The 17,169-nt window shown below is 35.5% G+C and overlaps 3 protein-coding genes across 3 annotated transcripts in view; 2 read left to right on the top strand and 1 right to left on the bottom strand.

Moving 5' to 3' along the window:
• Nucleotides 1-13,575, top strand: part of LOC100635998 (AP-2 complex subunit mu-like) — a 16,991-nt gene extending 3,416 nt beyond the window's left edge. The window contains exons 5-12 of the mRNA XM_020002052.1: nt 129-152; nt 1,088-1,115; nt 1,196-1,366; nt 5,003-5,134; nt 5,702-5,837; nt 7,347-7,444; nt 10,261-10,387; nt 13,066-13,575. Of these exons, the coding sequence (XP_019857611.1) occupies nt 129-152; nt 1,088-1,115; nt 1,196-1,366; nt 5,003-5,134; nt 5,702-5,837; nt 7,347-7,444; nt 10,261-10,387; nt 13,066-13,212 (863 nt within the window). The 3' untranslated portion in view covers nt 13,213-13,575. The remainder of the gene's footprint in view (nt 1-128; nt 153-1,087; nt 1,116-1,195; nt 1,367-5,002; nt 5,135-5,701; nt 5,838-7,346; nt 7,445-10,260; nt 10,388-13,065) is intronic.
• An 814-nt stretch (nt 13,576-14,389) lies between these two features.
• On the top strand, nt 14,390-15,456 carry LOC109585910 (uncharacterized). Its single transcript, XM_020002054.1, has 6 exons — nt 14,390-14,504; nt 14,655-14,738; nt 14,811-14,915; nt 14,967-15,160; nt 15,210-15,282; nt 15,339-15,456. The coding sequence occupies exons 1-6, from the start codon at nt 14,430-14,432 to the stop codon at nt 15,432-15,434; spliced, it is 627 nt and encodes a 208-aa protein (XP_019857613.1). The 5' UTR covers nt 14,390-14,429; the 3' UTR covers nt 15,435-15,456.
• On the bottom strand, nt 15,453-17,142 carry LOC109585909 (flocculation protein FLO11-like). The gene is made up of 4 exons (XM_020002053.1): nt 17,031-17,142; nt 16,935-16,986; nt 16,811-16,886; nt 15,453-16,713 (listed from the first exon to the last, which is right to left on the bottom strand). The coding sequence occupies exons 1-4, from the start codon at nt 17,137-17,139 to the stop codon at nt 15,553-15,555; spliced, it is 1,398 nt and encodes a 465-aa protein (XP_019857612.1). The 5' UTR covers nt 17,140-17,142; the 3' UTR covers nt 15,453-15,552.
• Nucleotides 17,143-17,169: the final 27 nt, after the last annotated feature.

Below are 17,169 nucleotides of genomic sequence, written 5' to 3'. Positions count from 1 at the left end.
TATAGTCATGAAGCATCATTCTAATGGACTTATAGTCTGCACTGTGTAAAATACTACTAAAGAGCAATAACTATCATATTGTGTCATGCAAATGTGCATTTTTAATGTACATGTGTACTTGCCATGGTGATCAAACTCTTTCTTTGTTGATGGTAGTTGTTATACTCGTACATGCAGATCAATAGCATTCTGTAGTACTAGAAGAATTCAGTCTGAGTTGAAAAGTATATTGATCTAGTACTACTGCTATTTTATCAATTAATCGGAATAAAGTACATGTACCTTGGGCAAGATTTTGAAGCAAATAAATATATTCCATTTTGTTTGGATACTAAAAATATTTACATTTACATGTATGTGCTATTTTTGGCCAAATTCTGAAGCAATTTTTTTATTATCGGAACAAATTCAAACTTTCTACACAACATAAGTACAAGTACATGTATATGTATCAGTAAAAAAATGTAAATTGGAGAATTTTCTGCTTTTCATTTATGGCGAAATTTGACCAAAATCTCTGTACTATAGTACAGGGACTTTGACCTGATTTTTAAGCCACTTTAAAAATTCTTTAAAAATCTAATTTTGATCGGAATGAGCTCAAACTTTTTACGCAACATAAGTACATGTATATGTATCTGAAAAAAATATAAAAATTGAAATTTCTCTCTTTTTCAATTTTGGCGAAATTTGGCCAAAATTCCTGTACTATAATACAGGGACTTTGACAAGATTTTAAAGCTACTTTAAAAATTCTTTAAAAATCCAATTTAGATTGGAATGACTGAATGAGCTTAGATTGGAATCAACTCAAACTTTGTACATGTATCTGAAAAAATTATTAAAATGGAGAATTTTCTGTTACATGCATGTACATGGATGTACTTGAGAATTTAACTACATGTAACTACATGTACATATACATGCTACTTATTTAATAATAATAATAATAATAATAATAATAATAATAATAATAATAATGGTGAAATACACATGCATTACTAATGACGATTTTAATCCATGTACATGTACATGTAATTGCAGCAAAAGTTGCACATGCAGCAAACTACATGTACATGTAACAAAGAATTCGAAATTATTTCTTTGTTGTCAAAATTATACTCTCTCTCTCTCTCTCTCTCTCCCTCTCTCCCTCTCTCTCTCTCTCTCTCTCTCTCCCTCCCTCTCTCCTAACTATTCCAGGTCAGGTCCTCTCTGCTCATGTGTCCGGTCGTGTTGTAATGAAGAGTTTCCTTAGCGGAATGCCCGAGTGCAAGTTTGGCATGAATGATAAGCTCCTCATAGATAGACAGGCCAAGCCATCAACACCAGAAGCTCAATCACTGGAACAGCAACTTGCTAAGAGGTACACCCATACATACCATACATTGTTATGCATTTGTACAACTTGACCTTGCTCTTGCTGAAGGGCATGTGTCTCATTAACTCTTTCTATCTTTCTCTCTTCTTATGTATGTACATGTACATGTATGTATGTGTATTGTGTATTTTTATTTGTTGTCCATGTACTTATTACTACATGCATGTATTTTTTGTGTTTTTATCTGGCATGTATTATGCTGTGTTAGTTTGTTTTGTTGTTAGTTTTTTACATGTACAGTACCTTTGAGCTCATTCTAAAAAACATACATGTACATGTACATACATACACATGTACATACATATGTACAATGTACTGTATTTCACTTATTTATTTATTCTGTTGATTTTTTACATGTAAAAAACCTTGACAATATGTTTCCTAATTTATTATTTTACTAGTAATATATGCTATCATTAAATGCACTTCAGTTTTAGTGATTATATCATGCATGTACATGTACATGTATAATCATTAATAATTATTTTAAAGACAAAAAGTACATGTGCATGTACATGTGTTATGGTACGTACACCATACAACATTCAAAATAATCATCACTTTGTCTTGACAGTATAATAATCATCAAACTATTTTATTGGGGCGAGCCTCATCGAACCCCACTAAGACGATAAAAGTCTGTTTGTCTGTACAGGGATGATAGGGTCGTCTAACTATTATTAAAGTTAAATAGCCTAATCTTCATTGAAAGCGGGTGTGGTCACAATGAATAAATGGGGCGGCTATCAGCAAGTCTGAGCTTATTTGCAGCAAACGGTCAGCAAGATAAGACTAAACTGCTGTCAAAAGACTTCTCCAGCAAGAAGAAAGGTTAGAAAATCATATAGAATCTTTTTTTGATATAAAGGACTCTGATAAGCTGAATACAATTATGCAAGTCAAAGCTGTAGCTGGCCGGGCTGCATGCATCATGAGATCTATTCTAGGTGATGTTTCTTCTGTAGCAGCAAGCCTAGGCTAACAAAGAAGATGTACAGTCATAGCCTATGGTACAATCTTCTTCAAATATCATTTGTTTAGTCACTGCTTCTAGCTATAAGCAAGATATCTTTAATTGCTGCAGAGATTCTGAAACGGTGATGGAGAAAATTTAATCTACAGACTTGTGGAATTGCTTTGCTTGCTCATACATGTAGCTCATACAGCACATAATCTATAGCTTGCTTAGGCTTGCCCCTTTAATGTTCTACATTACTCCTAGTAAGTTACTATAGCATGACATGATTCCATTAATGATTCATTGTTAGACTAATAAACAGCCGTACATGTACATACACAGATACATGCATACGCATGTATGTTCATATAGTAATTAAGCTTCCTTTTGGGAGCGATAATTAACATCTACTAATCAATTTATATTCCTTATTATTCCAGGAGTTTTATTGCATTATCAGTATTACGTCTTCCTATAATGACGCCTCTCATGTTCGCTTGTCCATGATTACCAATCATTATGTAACTCTCTCATTTTATCTTAATTACTACATTACATTACGCTATACATGTACATGTATGTCCTCCCAGTAGACAGGTGTTATTAGCATTGCTCATTAATTGATGTCTAGTCATTCGTGTGATGAAACATGTAAGTGTGCTTTTTATTTAATTAGAATCATTTGTAGCTTGTTTTGACTAATCAACTTAGACTCACAGCCTTTTGCGTGCCTTCTTGGAATATTTTTTTGGTTTGTTTGGATATAAGTATTTAATAGGCATAGTCTTGTTATTAGGGATAATGTGAAACATTGGAAATGCTGTCTATTTATTAGGAATAATATGATTTACAGTATGTGTTTACTTAATACAGTATAGCCTGCTATTGTGGACACTCTAAAATAAGGAGGCCTCTATAATGAGGACAGGTAGTATCAGTCCCAATACAATAGTAATGTGTATTAATGAACCTCTGAAATAAGGACAGGTTCATAATCAGGAGCTAGGGTATTATTGGGTACCAAGGTGTCCGGAATAGACAGGCCTGACTGTATACATCCTGTAAGACTTACATACAGTGTATGTGCATGTTATGTAAGACTGGGTCTGTACTAATCATTTATTATGTAGTACATGTACATGTACTTGCAATATTAGTACATGTAGTAGGTGTAGCTGTATAGGTAGTACTATCTCTAACACAACCATTAGCTTTTTGTCTACTAATTGACTTACAAGTTTCAAACATTTCCTAACTCATCCATGCAACAATTAATGAGCCTAATCTGGTTTTGGTGCTTCGTGTCTAAAAGTTACATGTACAATGTACAGTACATGTACATGTAGACATGTAGAAATTCCTTCAGAACTTTCCTTATACAGTACATCCATGTACAGTCTACATTGACTCATTATGATACTCCTAAGTGTATAGAAGTTAAGATTGGCGAAAACAAATATCAGAATATTTTTTGATACTAATACGTTTGCTTGTTGATTATTATAAATTCTGTCACTCTCAATCTAAGAAAGGAATGAAAAGAAAAGATGATATATAAATTGAAACAAAATTTGGAACTAAATGTAAATACGTAGGCTGTTTATGGCAACTTGTAGAATCCTTAGCAGCTCAAAAATGACAAGCTTCTTTCTCGATTGGCTATACGCAGCCTAAGTGGCGCCGTCAGATGAAAGAGGTCACTAAGGTGTGGTAATTGGTTTGTCCAGGAATCTTGTTACACTTTACATTCTCTTTTAACTCACGACGAACATTATCAAATTATAACCGAAGCACCTTCGAGAATATTTCATTCAATAAGTACAAGTACACGTAGTCAAAATATCTCATGTATTGTACATGTACATGTATTATCTACATGTACACGTACACGTATCTGATATGTATTTATTATTATTATTCTTATTATTGTTTGATACACATGAATTAAACGTGTATTTGTCATGGTTATGGTTCCAAAAACTCCTCCAGCTCAGAGCTATTGGTCATTAGCGTGCGTCTGTCGTTATGTAAATCAAATTAAAATTCTAGCAATTTTATGTTCGACACCTGTTGTGTGTGTACACGTAATTATGATTGGGAAATTTCATGTTTTTTGGGATTCTGTATATATATTAATAATTATTATTTAATTTTCTTTCAATAGTGTATGCTTTTAGATCATAAGTGATGTACATGTGCATGTACAAAACGTACATGTACATGTGCAACATGTTTGTATTTACTGTATCGATAATGATGGATTTTAATTGAGGGGAATTTTTCTCCTCCTACATTTTGAGCTCCCTCTTACAATTCCATACATTGTACATGTACATGTACATGTACAGTTATAATAATACATGTACATTGTATTATAATAATAATTATTTGTCAATTTTTAACTCAGACTCACACACACAGTATACTGTATATGTATTATTATAATCTTTATTTATTAGTTTTTATGCATTTACATGTACATGTACATTTATAATATAATAATAGTATCTCATTCATTTTGTACATTGCACATGCATTGCCTACAAACATGCTTAATGTTTAAATGTACATGAAACTAATACAATTAATCCACTATAGTTTTACATATATTTTTTACTTCATTTTAAAAATTAAATTCTCCTTTTATTTGTTATTGATTGCAGGTCTGGACACAATCCAAAGTCAGGTGTTGCCATTGATGACTGTACATTCCACCAGTGTGTCAAACTGAGTAAATTTGAAAGTGAAAGGAGCATCAGTTTCATACCACCAGATGGGGAATTTGAACTAATGAGGTAACTCAATTAATTAAAGTCTCAAATATTCTTTGAAAATAAGAAATGCATATGCAAACGTACATGTACATGTACATGTACAGTTAGGCCTGTTTATTCCGGACACCTTGGTACCCAATAATACCCTCCTGATTATGAACCTGTCCTTATTTCAGAGGTTCATTAATACACATTACTATTGTATTGGGACTGATACTACCTGTCCTCATTATAGAGGCCTCCTTATTTTAGAGTGTCCACAATAGCAGGCTATACTGTATTAAGCAAAAGATGTGGCAAGATGTACATACATGTACATGTACAGTGTATACATGTATATACATGTAATGTACATGTGTATGAAGCGAAGGTGTTATTTTGCTGGTGGGAGAGGGTAGGAGGAGACAAGGAATGAGTAGGGGGAGAGAGGGGGAATGAGGGAGAAAACGAGGGGATATACATCTACATGTACATATATGTACATGTACATATATGTACATGTACATGTACATGTACATGTACATATACAGCCAATTATTAGTGGGATTGAGGAGTGGGAGGCATAATTGATTTATCTTTTGTTTTTAGATATCGGACTACCAACGATATCACGTTACCATTCAGAGTGATCCCTCTGGTGAGGGAAGCCTCTAGGCAACACATGGAGATAAAGGTGGTCCTTAAGAGTCTGTTCAAACCCACACTGAACGCCCAACATGTTGAGGTACACTCGGAATTAAGACAATTTGTATAATGTATATGCACATGTACATGTACATATTTGTAATAAAAATGTACAATTGTTAAATGAATCCGCCATTTTAATTTTTTTGAGCTTGAATGTACATATGTAGATATCGTACATTTACATGTACATGTATGTTATATGTGCTTGCATGTACATGTACATGTATGTCATATTATTATTATTAATGTAACACATGTATTGTTATTGGGATGAGCCCCACTGTAGCAGAAATCTTCTGTATGTACGTGTATGTACTGTATAAGTGGTTTTTTTCAAGGGAATTATATTTTGCGAAATCTGCTAAAACTATAATTCGTGGATTTTAACTTCGCAAATTCTACCACGTGTGCCATATGCAGGCACTGTATTAAATTGATTTTTGCGGATTTATTTTCACGAAATTTGCAAGCCTCGAAAAAACCACTTATACGGTATGTATGTATGTATGTGCATCTGCAGTCACGCCCATCTTCTGGTCACGCCCATCTTCTGGTCATGCCCCATGTATGCACTACTATCTATTTATCAGTCAATGATCTAATGCGGTAGCTCATTCTAATGAAATATTAACACATGTGCATGTATGAAGAGAGAAGAAAGCTTGAGATCAACCTCAACGACCTCGCTGGAGTGAAAAAGACACTCTTCTACATAGCTCAGAGGGCTAGGATGACGTCCTAGACTCAAGATTTAACTAGAAAAGCAGCCTAGCTATCAGCAGAGTCAGTGCAATACCACGAATAGACTCAAGCTCACCCCGTTAATGCATGGCATCCGACTAGTTACCATCTTTAGAAGTGCATGTAGCAAAAAATTGCTACATGTACATGTATTCTTATAATTTGTTTTGGTTTTGTTTATACTTGTAACTATGGAGCAAGTTACAAGATTTCTCTTTGTCCTGTAATGTTATACCCAAATAATGAAATTACATCTTAGCCTTACCTGCCCCACTTGTCCTAATGCAATTGACAACTGATCCCAAATCAAATATTCCTCCTATCAGTTGCTGTTGCATAGGAACCATTCTGTACTTGTACATGTACATGTACATGTTTGTATTCATGTACATTATACAGTATAGCCTGCTATTGTGGACACTCTAAAATAAGGAGGCCTCTATAATGAGGACAGGTAGTATCAGTCCCAATACAATAGTAATGTGTATTAATGAACCTCTGAAATAAGGACAGGTTCATAATCAGGAGGGTATTATTGGGTACCAAGGTGTCTGGAATAGACAGGCCTGACTGTGCATGTATTGAATACTACATAGCCGGAAGCTTTTGGTGACTTACATGTGCATCTTTTATTTTGCTTAGATTTGCAAAATCGAGATTTGGGAAAATGATTTTGGGGCAGGCCCAACAAAAGTTTAATTGTATGAAACTTTCAAGCACTACCCAATACCATAATTCTAAAATCAATTTAAAAAATTTTTTTCCTCAAATGAATGTTTTATTTTATCTCTGTTTATACATGTAGGTTAAGATACCCACCCCTCCAAATACAGCTGGTGTCAAGCTCATTTCTCTGAAAGGCAGACCACGCTACAAGTCAGGAGAGAATGCCATAGTTTGGAAGTACGTCTTTTACATGTACATGTACATGTAAAAGAACATGAATTGTACACATGCACACACACGAAGCTTAAAGCGAAACATTCCTATTAACATAGTACAAATCACTAAAAATTTATTAATAGGAAGAAAAATAGGCTAGGGTACATGTAGGTTAGAAATAAGAATAGCAGATTGAAAAGGAACCCACTGCTATTGCATTGTGCATATTAGCATACAGTACATGTACATGTAATACCCATTTTGTGATAATAATTTTGACACACTTACATGTATGCTATGTACATGTACATGTACATATTCATTATTTTTGCGTCGTGTAAAATGCCACACTCATTCAGGATACCTGTCATTGTCTTCATTCTTATATTCCATGCCTAATAATAGCCCAATTATCTTCTAGAAGCTACTATACCATACAGAGTTTATCAGTTATAATTGTAGAAGTATGGTAATTATCCTTTCCTTCTTCTTTCATAAGTCAATTAGTACATGATGTAAGCAACTAACCATCCAATTACATGTAGTTTTCATTGGTATGTACATGTATATGTACATCTACTGCGCCTGCAATACTTTCTAAAGCATTTAACTTTGTGTTGAACATCTATTCAACTACATGTAACTACTATATGTTCGTTTTACCTTTACTGCATTGGAAAAAATTATATTATGATGAATATTACTTTACTATAAAAATTATGTGATGAAAATAATATGTACATGCCTTGATTTGTGCAAGTGCATGTACTTATTAATCTCCCCTACTACTGTATCATGTACAAGTACATATACACACCCATGTTACTTGTTGCCTTTGGCTGAAATTGAATATGCAGATTGTAGACCTAATGATCTGTGAAGCCTTTAATTCCCTTTGCTGGACACTGCATGATAGTGAACTCTGCATTCTTTTGCCAATAGACTATCTGGGTGTGTGTCCATGTACAAGAATACTATGTACTATACATAATACTGTACCTAATTACTGTGTACTATACATAATACTGTACCTAATTACTGTGTACTATACATGTACAGTGTATGTTCTATATCTGTCAATTTTTAACTCAGTCACACATACATGTATATGTATACTGCACATGCATGTATATATATACAATATGTATTTTTATTATTAATAGTACCCTTACATACATTTACATGCCATATACAGCACATCTAACTCGTGTTTACTATGCTACAAAGCTTAGATATAATTCAATGGTATTTTTTGGGATGTTTTGCTCCTGGTGTTCTAATTGGTTTGTGTATGCACTAACTTGGCATTATGTTGGTATTATTTGTTCTGTGTGTGTGTTCTTCAAAGTGATTAGACTGTTGCGTAACACCTGGGCTGTTATGTCGTGGCCTGTGCTCTGCCCCACGTCTAGACTATACAATTACGCCTTTAGTACATACATGTACATGTACATGTACATGTATATGTACATGTACATGTATATGTACATACCTTTACAATAGGGAGGGAGGGAGGGAGGAGAGGGAGAGGATTTGGAAGACAGGTGGTGTCCTTTTTTCATTCTTTATTGGCCACACACACACACACATCAAATGAATACTGTATAGCCTGCTATTGTGGACACTCTAAAATAAGGTGGCTTTTATAATGAGGACAGGTAGTATCAGTCCCAATACAATAGTAATGTGTATTAATGAACCTCTGAAATAAGGACAGGTTCATAATCAGGAAGGTATTATTGGGTACCAAGGTGTCCGGAATAGACAGGCCTGACTGTAAACACTCGCAGTATCACACACACAAACACGCAATCTTCATAACAATATTTGATACATACAGTGTATAAACACACTAGTTCGTCATGCTTCATGACGTCAGCCATTGATTGTACCAGCAGCTCCCTACATGTGCATTGTTCTGGCTGGTCTGCTGTTGGTCTGTCTTTGTGACTTCGACTGTTTAGACTATACATTGTATCCCATGATGATGGAATGAGGGGAAACTATAACATAATATGACACAGTTACTAGTACGCGTACATATGATGCATAGATTAGCCAGCCTAGCTCTCATATACGGCCATTCACTAATTTTTATGTATAACAACATGTACATGTACATGTATGCATGTACCTACATGTGCGTATTGCTTCAACTACATGTATATATTCATGACTTTAGTATTACTTCAAAATTGAGTATACATACAGTCAGACCTGTCTATTCCGGACACCTTGGTACCCAATAATACCCTCCTGATTATGAACCTGTCCTTATTTCAGAGGTTCATTAATACACATTACTATTGTATTGGGACTGATACTACCTGTCCTCATTATAGAGGCCTCCTTGTTTTAGAGTGTCCACAATAGCAGGCTATACTTTATCACTCATCATAAATCTCTACATATACATTATCCACTCCTTACTGTAATATCACATGTACGTATGTTAATGTGCTCTTTTATCATGATAAATACCAAAGTTAAAGTTAGGGTCCATTATGGACCCTTCCAAAAATTGTCTACTAGTTCTCAATAGTATGATGGAGGAGAGTTCAAGAAGCTTGGAAAACCAAGTACTTTTATGCACTGCTTTTTGAAAAGGCTATCGTGGGTTGCATGAAAATGTGGTCAATGCACATGTACTTGTGTAAACTACAGTATATAACAATAATGAATGCACAGAAGGAGATACTGTGTGTCAATAATGTCATGTCTTGTGGTTGTGTTGTGTAGAAGGCCTTTCCTGACCCTTTCCCTTGTCTAGCTTCTATTGATTCCATTCGTGCCATGTCTCAAATATTTGCTCTAATTGTTTTTTAATTGTTGTTTAGGATTAGAAGATTCCCTGGCATGAAGGAGACACAGCTCACTGCTGATGTTGAGCTCTTGCCATCATCAACCACCGAAAGCTCAAAAAGCAAACAGCAGACACGCCCACCAATCTCAATGAACTTTGAAGTGAGTCAGATACATTATACATGTACATATCACATGTACATGTACATGTACTGTACATATCACATCCAACTATAAGTAAATATAACTGTCTTACATGTACATGTACATGTACATGTAGAATTGTAGATGTAAGATGTACGTATTATATTTACTTGTCAATTTTTTAATGAGATACTTGCATGTACAATGTAGGCTACTCCAACTAGATCATACATCAAGTATGATAATACATGTACATACACATGTACATGCAGGGTTCCGCCTAGAATAAAATTAGAGGTGGTTGGAGACTAATATTGTTCCTTTTAAGTTCATGTACACCATACTAGTAGACTACAGTATCATGCTTTATGTATGGCTATTAGTATTAATTGGATGGTTGGTCTAAGTGATGAACTGGTTGGTTCATTTGTTGAGGTGGTTGTCCCGACCACCCTCAACCACCATAGGCAGGACTATGCTACATGTACATATACATGTTATTATATTTACTTGTCAATTTTTAACTCAGACACTTAGGCTACTTTAATTAGATTTAGTTCCTCCTTTCACGGGCGGGGCTGATGCGGGTGGGCAGCTTCATTAATATTCATCACATTTTTTGATTATTGCAATATAAATTGATGTGTATAGCGTATGAATAATCAAATAATTAACTGCCCATGTGGGCGTGTGCGGGCGGGAAAGGAAAAATTAGGAATCTAATTGGAGTGGCCTTACATGTACAAAAGTACTGTATACTGTATGTATTATTATCAATGATAATTTTTTTACATTGTATAATTGCATGTACGTGTACATGTACATGTATGTTTGTGGATGTACATTACTGTATGTTGTTCAATGCTTATTAAAGCTTTAGTTTACATGTACAGTGTACATCTACTTTACATGTAGCTTACTAGCTTGTCAAGGGTATATAGTGACAATGTGTGTCACCAAATGAGGCTCATTTCTAAGTATTTCTAACCTTACATGTACATGTACATGTACATGTATAAATGACATGTTGATCAAATTTTACATGCTTTGCTAAACAGTGGCTCACTCTTGGTGGGGTTGAGTGAGGAGATTAGAGTGGATGGTCAATAATTTCTATCATTTTATTATATATATGTACTGTATAGCCTGCTATTGTGGACACTCTAATAAGGAGGCCTCTATAATGAGGACAGGTAGTATCAGTCCCAATACAATAGTAATGTGTATTAATGAACCTCTGAAATAAGGATAGGTTCATAATCAGGAGGGTATTATTGCCCCCCAAGGTGTCTGGAATAGACAGGCCTGACTGTACTTAAAAAAAATTCAGTCATTTTAAAGTGTTAATAGAAGTGACGCTAAGTAGCTGCATGTATAGCTCAATGACTCTGTTATGACCTGAGGGACTTTGAACTGCATCAGTGCACCTGTCTCATGTACATGTACTACATTGTTGTGTAGTATACCCGCCCACATTACTGTCCCATATCTGTTTATTATCATTTTGCCTCTATCTGACAAACACTTTTATACTCCATATACATCTACTTCAATGCATATTTCTTCCCTTTGCTTGTTATGATAACATTTTGAAGCAAGGCTCACCGCAAAAATGAAATTTTACGATTTTATAATTATAATTTTACTGTTATGGTCACACTTGAGGAGACACGTCATTGAAGTATGAATATTATTGAAATAATATCCATAGCTGTTATGTCACTGATAGTGTGGGCAGAGGCTATTGGTATGCTAGTATCCCTTCATGGCTGAGCAGCCCTGTGTATCTCTTGTGTGTGAAGTGTACATTTACATTTGTGTTTTGTTTTGCATGCATTGAAAATGGTCACACGGAAACTTGTGCACGTGTTTGGGATAAGATTTCAGTGTAGACATTCTTAGCAGTCAAAACTACAGTATCCTTGGCCCTAGGGTGAGGCAATACATTACTGATTGAAATACAAGTAGAGAGGTGCAAGCATGTAATATATACATTATGTAATAGCTGCATTGGTTGAATGCTATGAAGCATAGAGGCAGTATGTTTAGCTGCTAGTAACATTTGTTTTACATTGCAATGGATGGAATAAGCATTGTGGTATAGTTTTAAATGATAGCAAATACAGTCAGGCCTGTCTATTCCGGACACCTTGGTACCCAATAATACCCTCCTGATTATGAACCTGTCCTTATTTCAGAGGTTCATTAATACACATTACTATTGTATTGGGACTGATACTACCTGTCCTCATTATAGAGGCCTCCTTATTTTAGAGTGTCCACAATAGCAGGCTATACTGTATAATGTATTGTACTGTATTGATGAATTCTCCATTCCATCAGTGGATGGGTTGATCCTTACTTTTCTCACTTTGGATTTCTTCCTTTTGGTTTGATTACGTTGTTTGTTCTTCTTTATCATTGTTCGTAATTATACGAACAACATTAATAATCAATATTACCGATAATAATGCATATACATACATGTACATGCGGAAAATTTTTTGTCATGGCTAATTTGGTTCTACTAATGTACTTGTACGTGTAATTGTTTTATAATTGCTACAAATTTTTGTTGATTTACTTGTATCAAACAAATGAATGAAATGATTATTGCTCTTGTGCCATTGCAGTGATAATTTATTATACACGTAGCATAGGATAATCTTTAATAATGTCATTGTCATTCCTTTTAGGTTCCCTTTGCTTGCTCAGGCCTAAAGGTCCGTTATCTCAAAGTGTTTGAGCCGAAATTGAATTACAGCGATCACGATGTTGTGAAGTGGGTCCGCTACCTGAGCAAGAGTGGTCTTTATGAGACAAGGACCCAGTCTAACTACTAGTAGGAGACTGGGACTGGTTGATGATCCTTTTTAACATTAGTAGCTCTGCCACATTATTATTATTATTATTATTATTATTATTATTATTATTATTATTATTTTATGACAGACTCTTCTTTATTTAGTTAATGCGTATTTTCAGACTAGATCTATTATTATTATTATTATTATTATTATTATTATTATTATTATGCAAAATGGTGTTTTTCCTCTCTCTCTCTTCTCTTCATTTTTGTTATGCCGTCCTCTCCTGGTGTTTGTTGTGACTATTAATTATAATATTATTCTGCTGTTACAAATTATTAGATAACTCTGTATAACCTTTAACCTTTAGCTACCAAAAACATTTTCTGACTAATCCAATTAGTGCTCAACTTGATATTTGCACACACACACACACACACACACACACACTGCATTTGTTTTGTTATAAATTATTTTGATTTTTTACCCAGCCACCACCCAGAATGCTTTGTAACAAACAATCAACTGTAATGTAATCTTGCTTAGAAACACTATTGTATTATACATGTGTATTTTTGCTCTAAAATAATAGCAAAGATCAAAAGCCTAGATATGGTCCTCTAAGAAGTCTGGTAAGCATAGGAGCTCGTTTTCCTGGTATAGCAAGGCTGCAAAAGTCGTGGCAGTCATATTGTTTTGGGGGTGAATCCTCTTAGTACCGCTACCGCGTTACTAATCTTAGTATTAAAACAGAAAATCTGTTGCATCAAAATATTATTATTGCAATAATAAATTATCCTTTTGTTTCAAGTCAGGTAAGTTTAAGAAGGTCTTGGGCGTTGGTGCATTTATTTTCCGTGTCATGTACAAGGAAGGAAGGATGGTACAGCTGATGGTATGTAACTGCTGTCATGTGTTGGTATGTCAGTCCACATGTGCATGCTTGCAATATTTTCCCACTACAATGCACTGTGATGCATATTATGTCCATATGGTATGTTGTCAGTGTTCTTTATGCATGGAATAATATAACTATTTTTATTACAGGTCATACACACTATGATGTCAGGTTCATGGAATGCATAAATGAACTATGTATAGCTTTTCTAATTTTTATTATTGTGTGTGTGCATTGGGCTAACGTCAGGCTCCAGTATAATGCAGAGTATACTAGTTGTAGGAGTTCCTACACAATTTGTATATAAGGCAATGAGCTGAGGAGTTGGCCCAACCGAAGCAACTTCAAAGAAATAATGTTTACGAACGTCTTCTTGTCTATGCTGATCCTGTTTGCTGGAAGCACTTGGAGTCTACCACTTTCTGGAGAGGTAAGGTCTTTGAATATGTTGTACAGACTTTATGTATGAGCCAATACCAATGGAGAAGCATTGGGTATAATTGTGAACACTGCATTTAGAAAGGGACTATATTGTGTCTCTAAACCACATGTTAATTTGACACAACACTCTCTCTTCTAGTCCAAGCAAGGTCAAAATGTTCAGAAAAGGTTTTTAATATTTACAACCAATCCACCTACAACAGAACCAATACCAACTGATGAAGTACGCTCTCTCTCTCTCACACACACATACACACACTTCTTCTCCTCTTACTCTCCCCAACTCTCTCCCTAGCCTGATTCAGCAGTAAATATTACTGGTCATTCCTTCCGGGCACATCTCCTCCAAGACATAGAAGTGAATAACATACAGTCCCTGAGACTAACTCTTCTAACCACAGTAAACCAACAAGTTCATCACTAAGTGAATTCATAATGCGATTATTGTTAGGGAAATCCTAGTGGCTATGAGATAGGCTCATTAGTTGATCTGGCAAGTGGTTTCATTACTCCACCAGTTGACGGATTGTATTACCTACAAGCATCTGTCCAGTTGCGTGTTACATCAGATCATTTTAACTGCTCAGATAGAATTACGGTGGCTTTCTGTAGTGGACATTGCGAAAGTGCTACATCAGATAATGTGTAAGTTATTGCTAGTGATTGTCATAACTTTATGGCTAATCATCTCCAGATGGTTGTACTATACGTCGCAGATACTTACTGGAGATATGACAGTAGTAGCCTCGGGCATTCTTCAGTTAAAAGTATAGTCATAACGAGGTGTAATTTTTGCATGCATAACATTGTAATTGCTGTCTAGGCAAACCAAAGAGTTACCGTTCACTTGTTGCTACCAAAGCATTTGAAGATTAAACTCAAGTCCTCGTCTACTGTGAGTGGTACCCTCATCGTCTAATATATGGCAACTGTAATAAAGAAATATCATGTCCTTTCTCTACTTAAAAAAACATATATTATAATTATTAACATAATGTTATAATAATATAAGATTGTAAAGTATAATTATTGTTTTATTAAAAAACTGATGATGATGATGAGCTCTGGGTATCCCATCCACTCTCCATTACCGGTTTACCATAGTCTTCCTCCTTGTCATAAACAAAGTCAGGGTCGGTCGGTTTGCTGCGCAACTGCTCAAACTCCTTGTCCATTTCTTCCTTCATCTTCTTGTATTTCTCATCAGGGAGCTTGTTATAATCTTCGTCGTCTGAGCTGACCACTTTCATGTTGTCTAGAGCAGCTTTGAGCTGATCAGAATTCATGAGTGGATCATTATCATCATCATCACTGCTGAGGGACAGATCCTCATCCAGCTCACTCAATGGTTCTTCCTTTAAACTGTATTCATCAGTGGGAGGCTGTGCCCCTCCACTGGCTGGCTGCTTTGGTGTTGGAAGGCTTTGATTGGAGTCCAAAGCACTAGGAAACACAGCACTAGCTTGCTTTGCATTACCAGGAGGAACTAATGGAGGCAGGGATCCCAATGGAGGCAAGGACTGCCCGACTGACGACTTAACAGGAGATAGAGTCAATGGGTCACTGGTTAAAGCTGTTTTTGCTGAAGGTTTAATGTCACTCACAGTAGAAGCAGCAACAGTAGTAGTAGTAGTAAAAGATTTAGAAGCAGCACTAGTAGTAGTTAAAGATTTAGAAGCAACACTAGTAGTAGTAGTTAAAGATTTAGAAGCAGCACTAGTAGTACCCGAAGATTTAGGAGCAGCGCTGGAGGTAGTAACAGATTTGGTAGACATAACAATTGATGCAATACTGGTATCCTTATGAGTAGTAACTGGCTTAGTAGCAGTAGCTAGGGTAGATGCTGCAGTAGACACAACATTTGATGCAGTTTCCTTAGATACAGTGACTGCTGGTTTAGTAGCAGTGACTGGTGGTGCTGTAGTAGTGACTGGCTTTGAAATTAGTTTATCTTCTTCTAAATCATCATCATCATCATCTGATTCTATGAGATCGCCATTAAGAATTCTATCAAGTTCATCATCAAGCGACTTATTTAATGAAGATGGAGGAGGCTTCTTTAGCGACTGAGATGTCAACAGAGATAACTTAGGCAAGTCCTGCAGTTGACTGGTTAAGGATTCATCCAGTGTCTTGTTGCCATTAGGGATATTCTTTATAGGTTGAGCTTTGCAGACTTTTTCAATGAGTGATAAAAGCTGAAGGAGAAAATAATTTAGATTATACATACATGTATGCATAAAATTATGTGTAGGAGCTGAGAGGAGAGGGGGAAGAGGCGTGGCCATATAATACCTGTTGTCTCTTAATACCAGCTAGGTATTTCTTGTGTTTTGGATTATTAGTTAGTTCAGTGACATACTCTGACACACTATAGTGTGTATGGAATGGCATTAAATAATACTGGCATTAATCATACTTTGAATTTCTTTTAAGACCTCTCAGTGGCATTGATCGGCGTCTGTTCTTCCCTAAACGAATCAGGAAAGTAAAAGAATGAGAAACAATCCCTTACCAGTCGACCGGTCCGTATAAAAGAGAACCAGTGTTGGGGGACTGTACCGCAGAGCACATTTGGTAGGTTTGACACTGGTAGCCATTGTTGTTTTGGATTCCGTTACCATGGTAACGAAAACATCACGCCCCCATATGGA

Source organism: Amphimedon queenslandica, unplaced genomic scaffold (assembly GCF_000090795.2).
Source record: "Amphimedon queenslandica unplaced genomic scaffold, v1.1 AMPQUscaffold_12986, whole genome shotgun sequence".
NCBI classification, from domain to species: Eukaryota; Metazoa; Porifera; class Demospongiae; order Haplosclerida; family Niphatidae; genus Amphimedon; species Amphimedon queenslandica.
The sequence above is the reverse complement of the archived record's forward strand: the minus strand, read 5'-3'. Positions and strand labels throughout refer to the sequence as shown.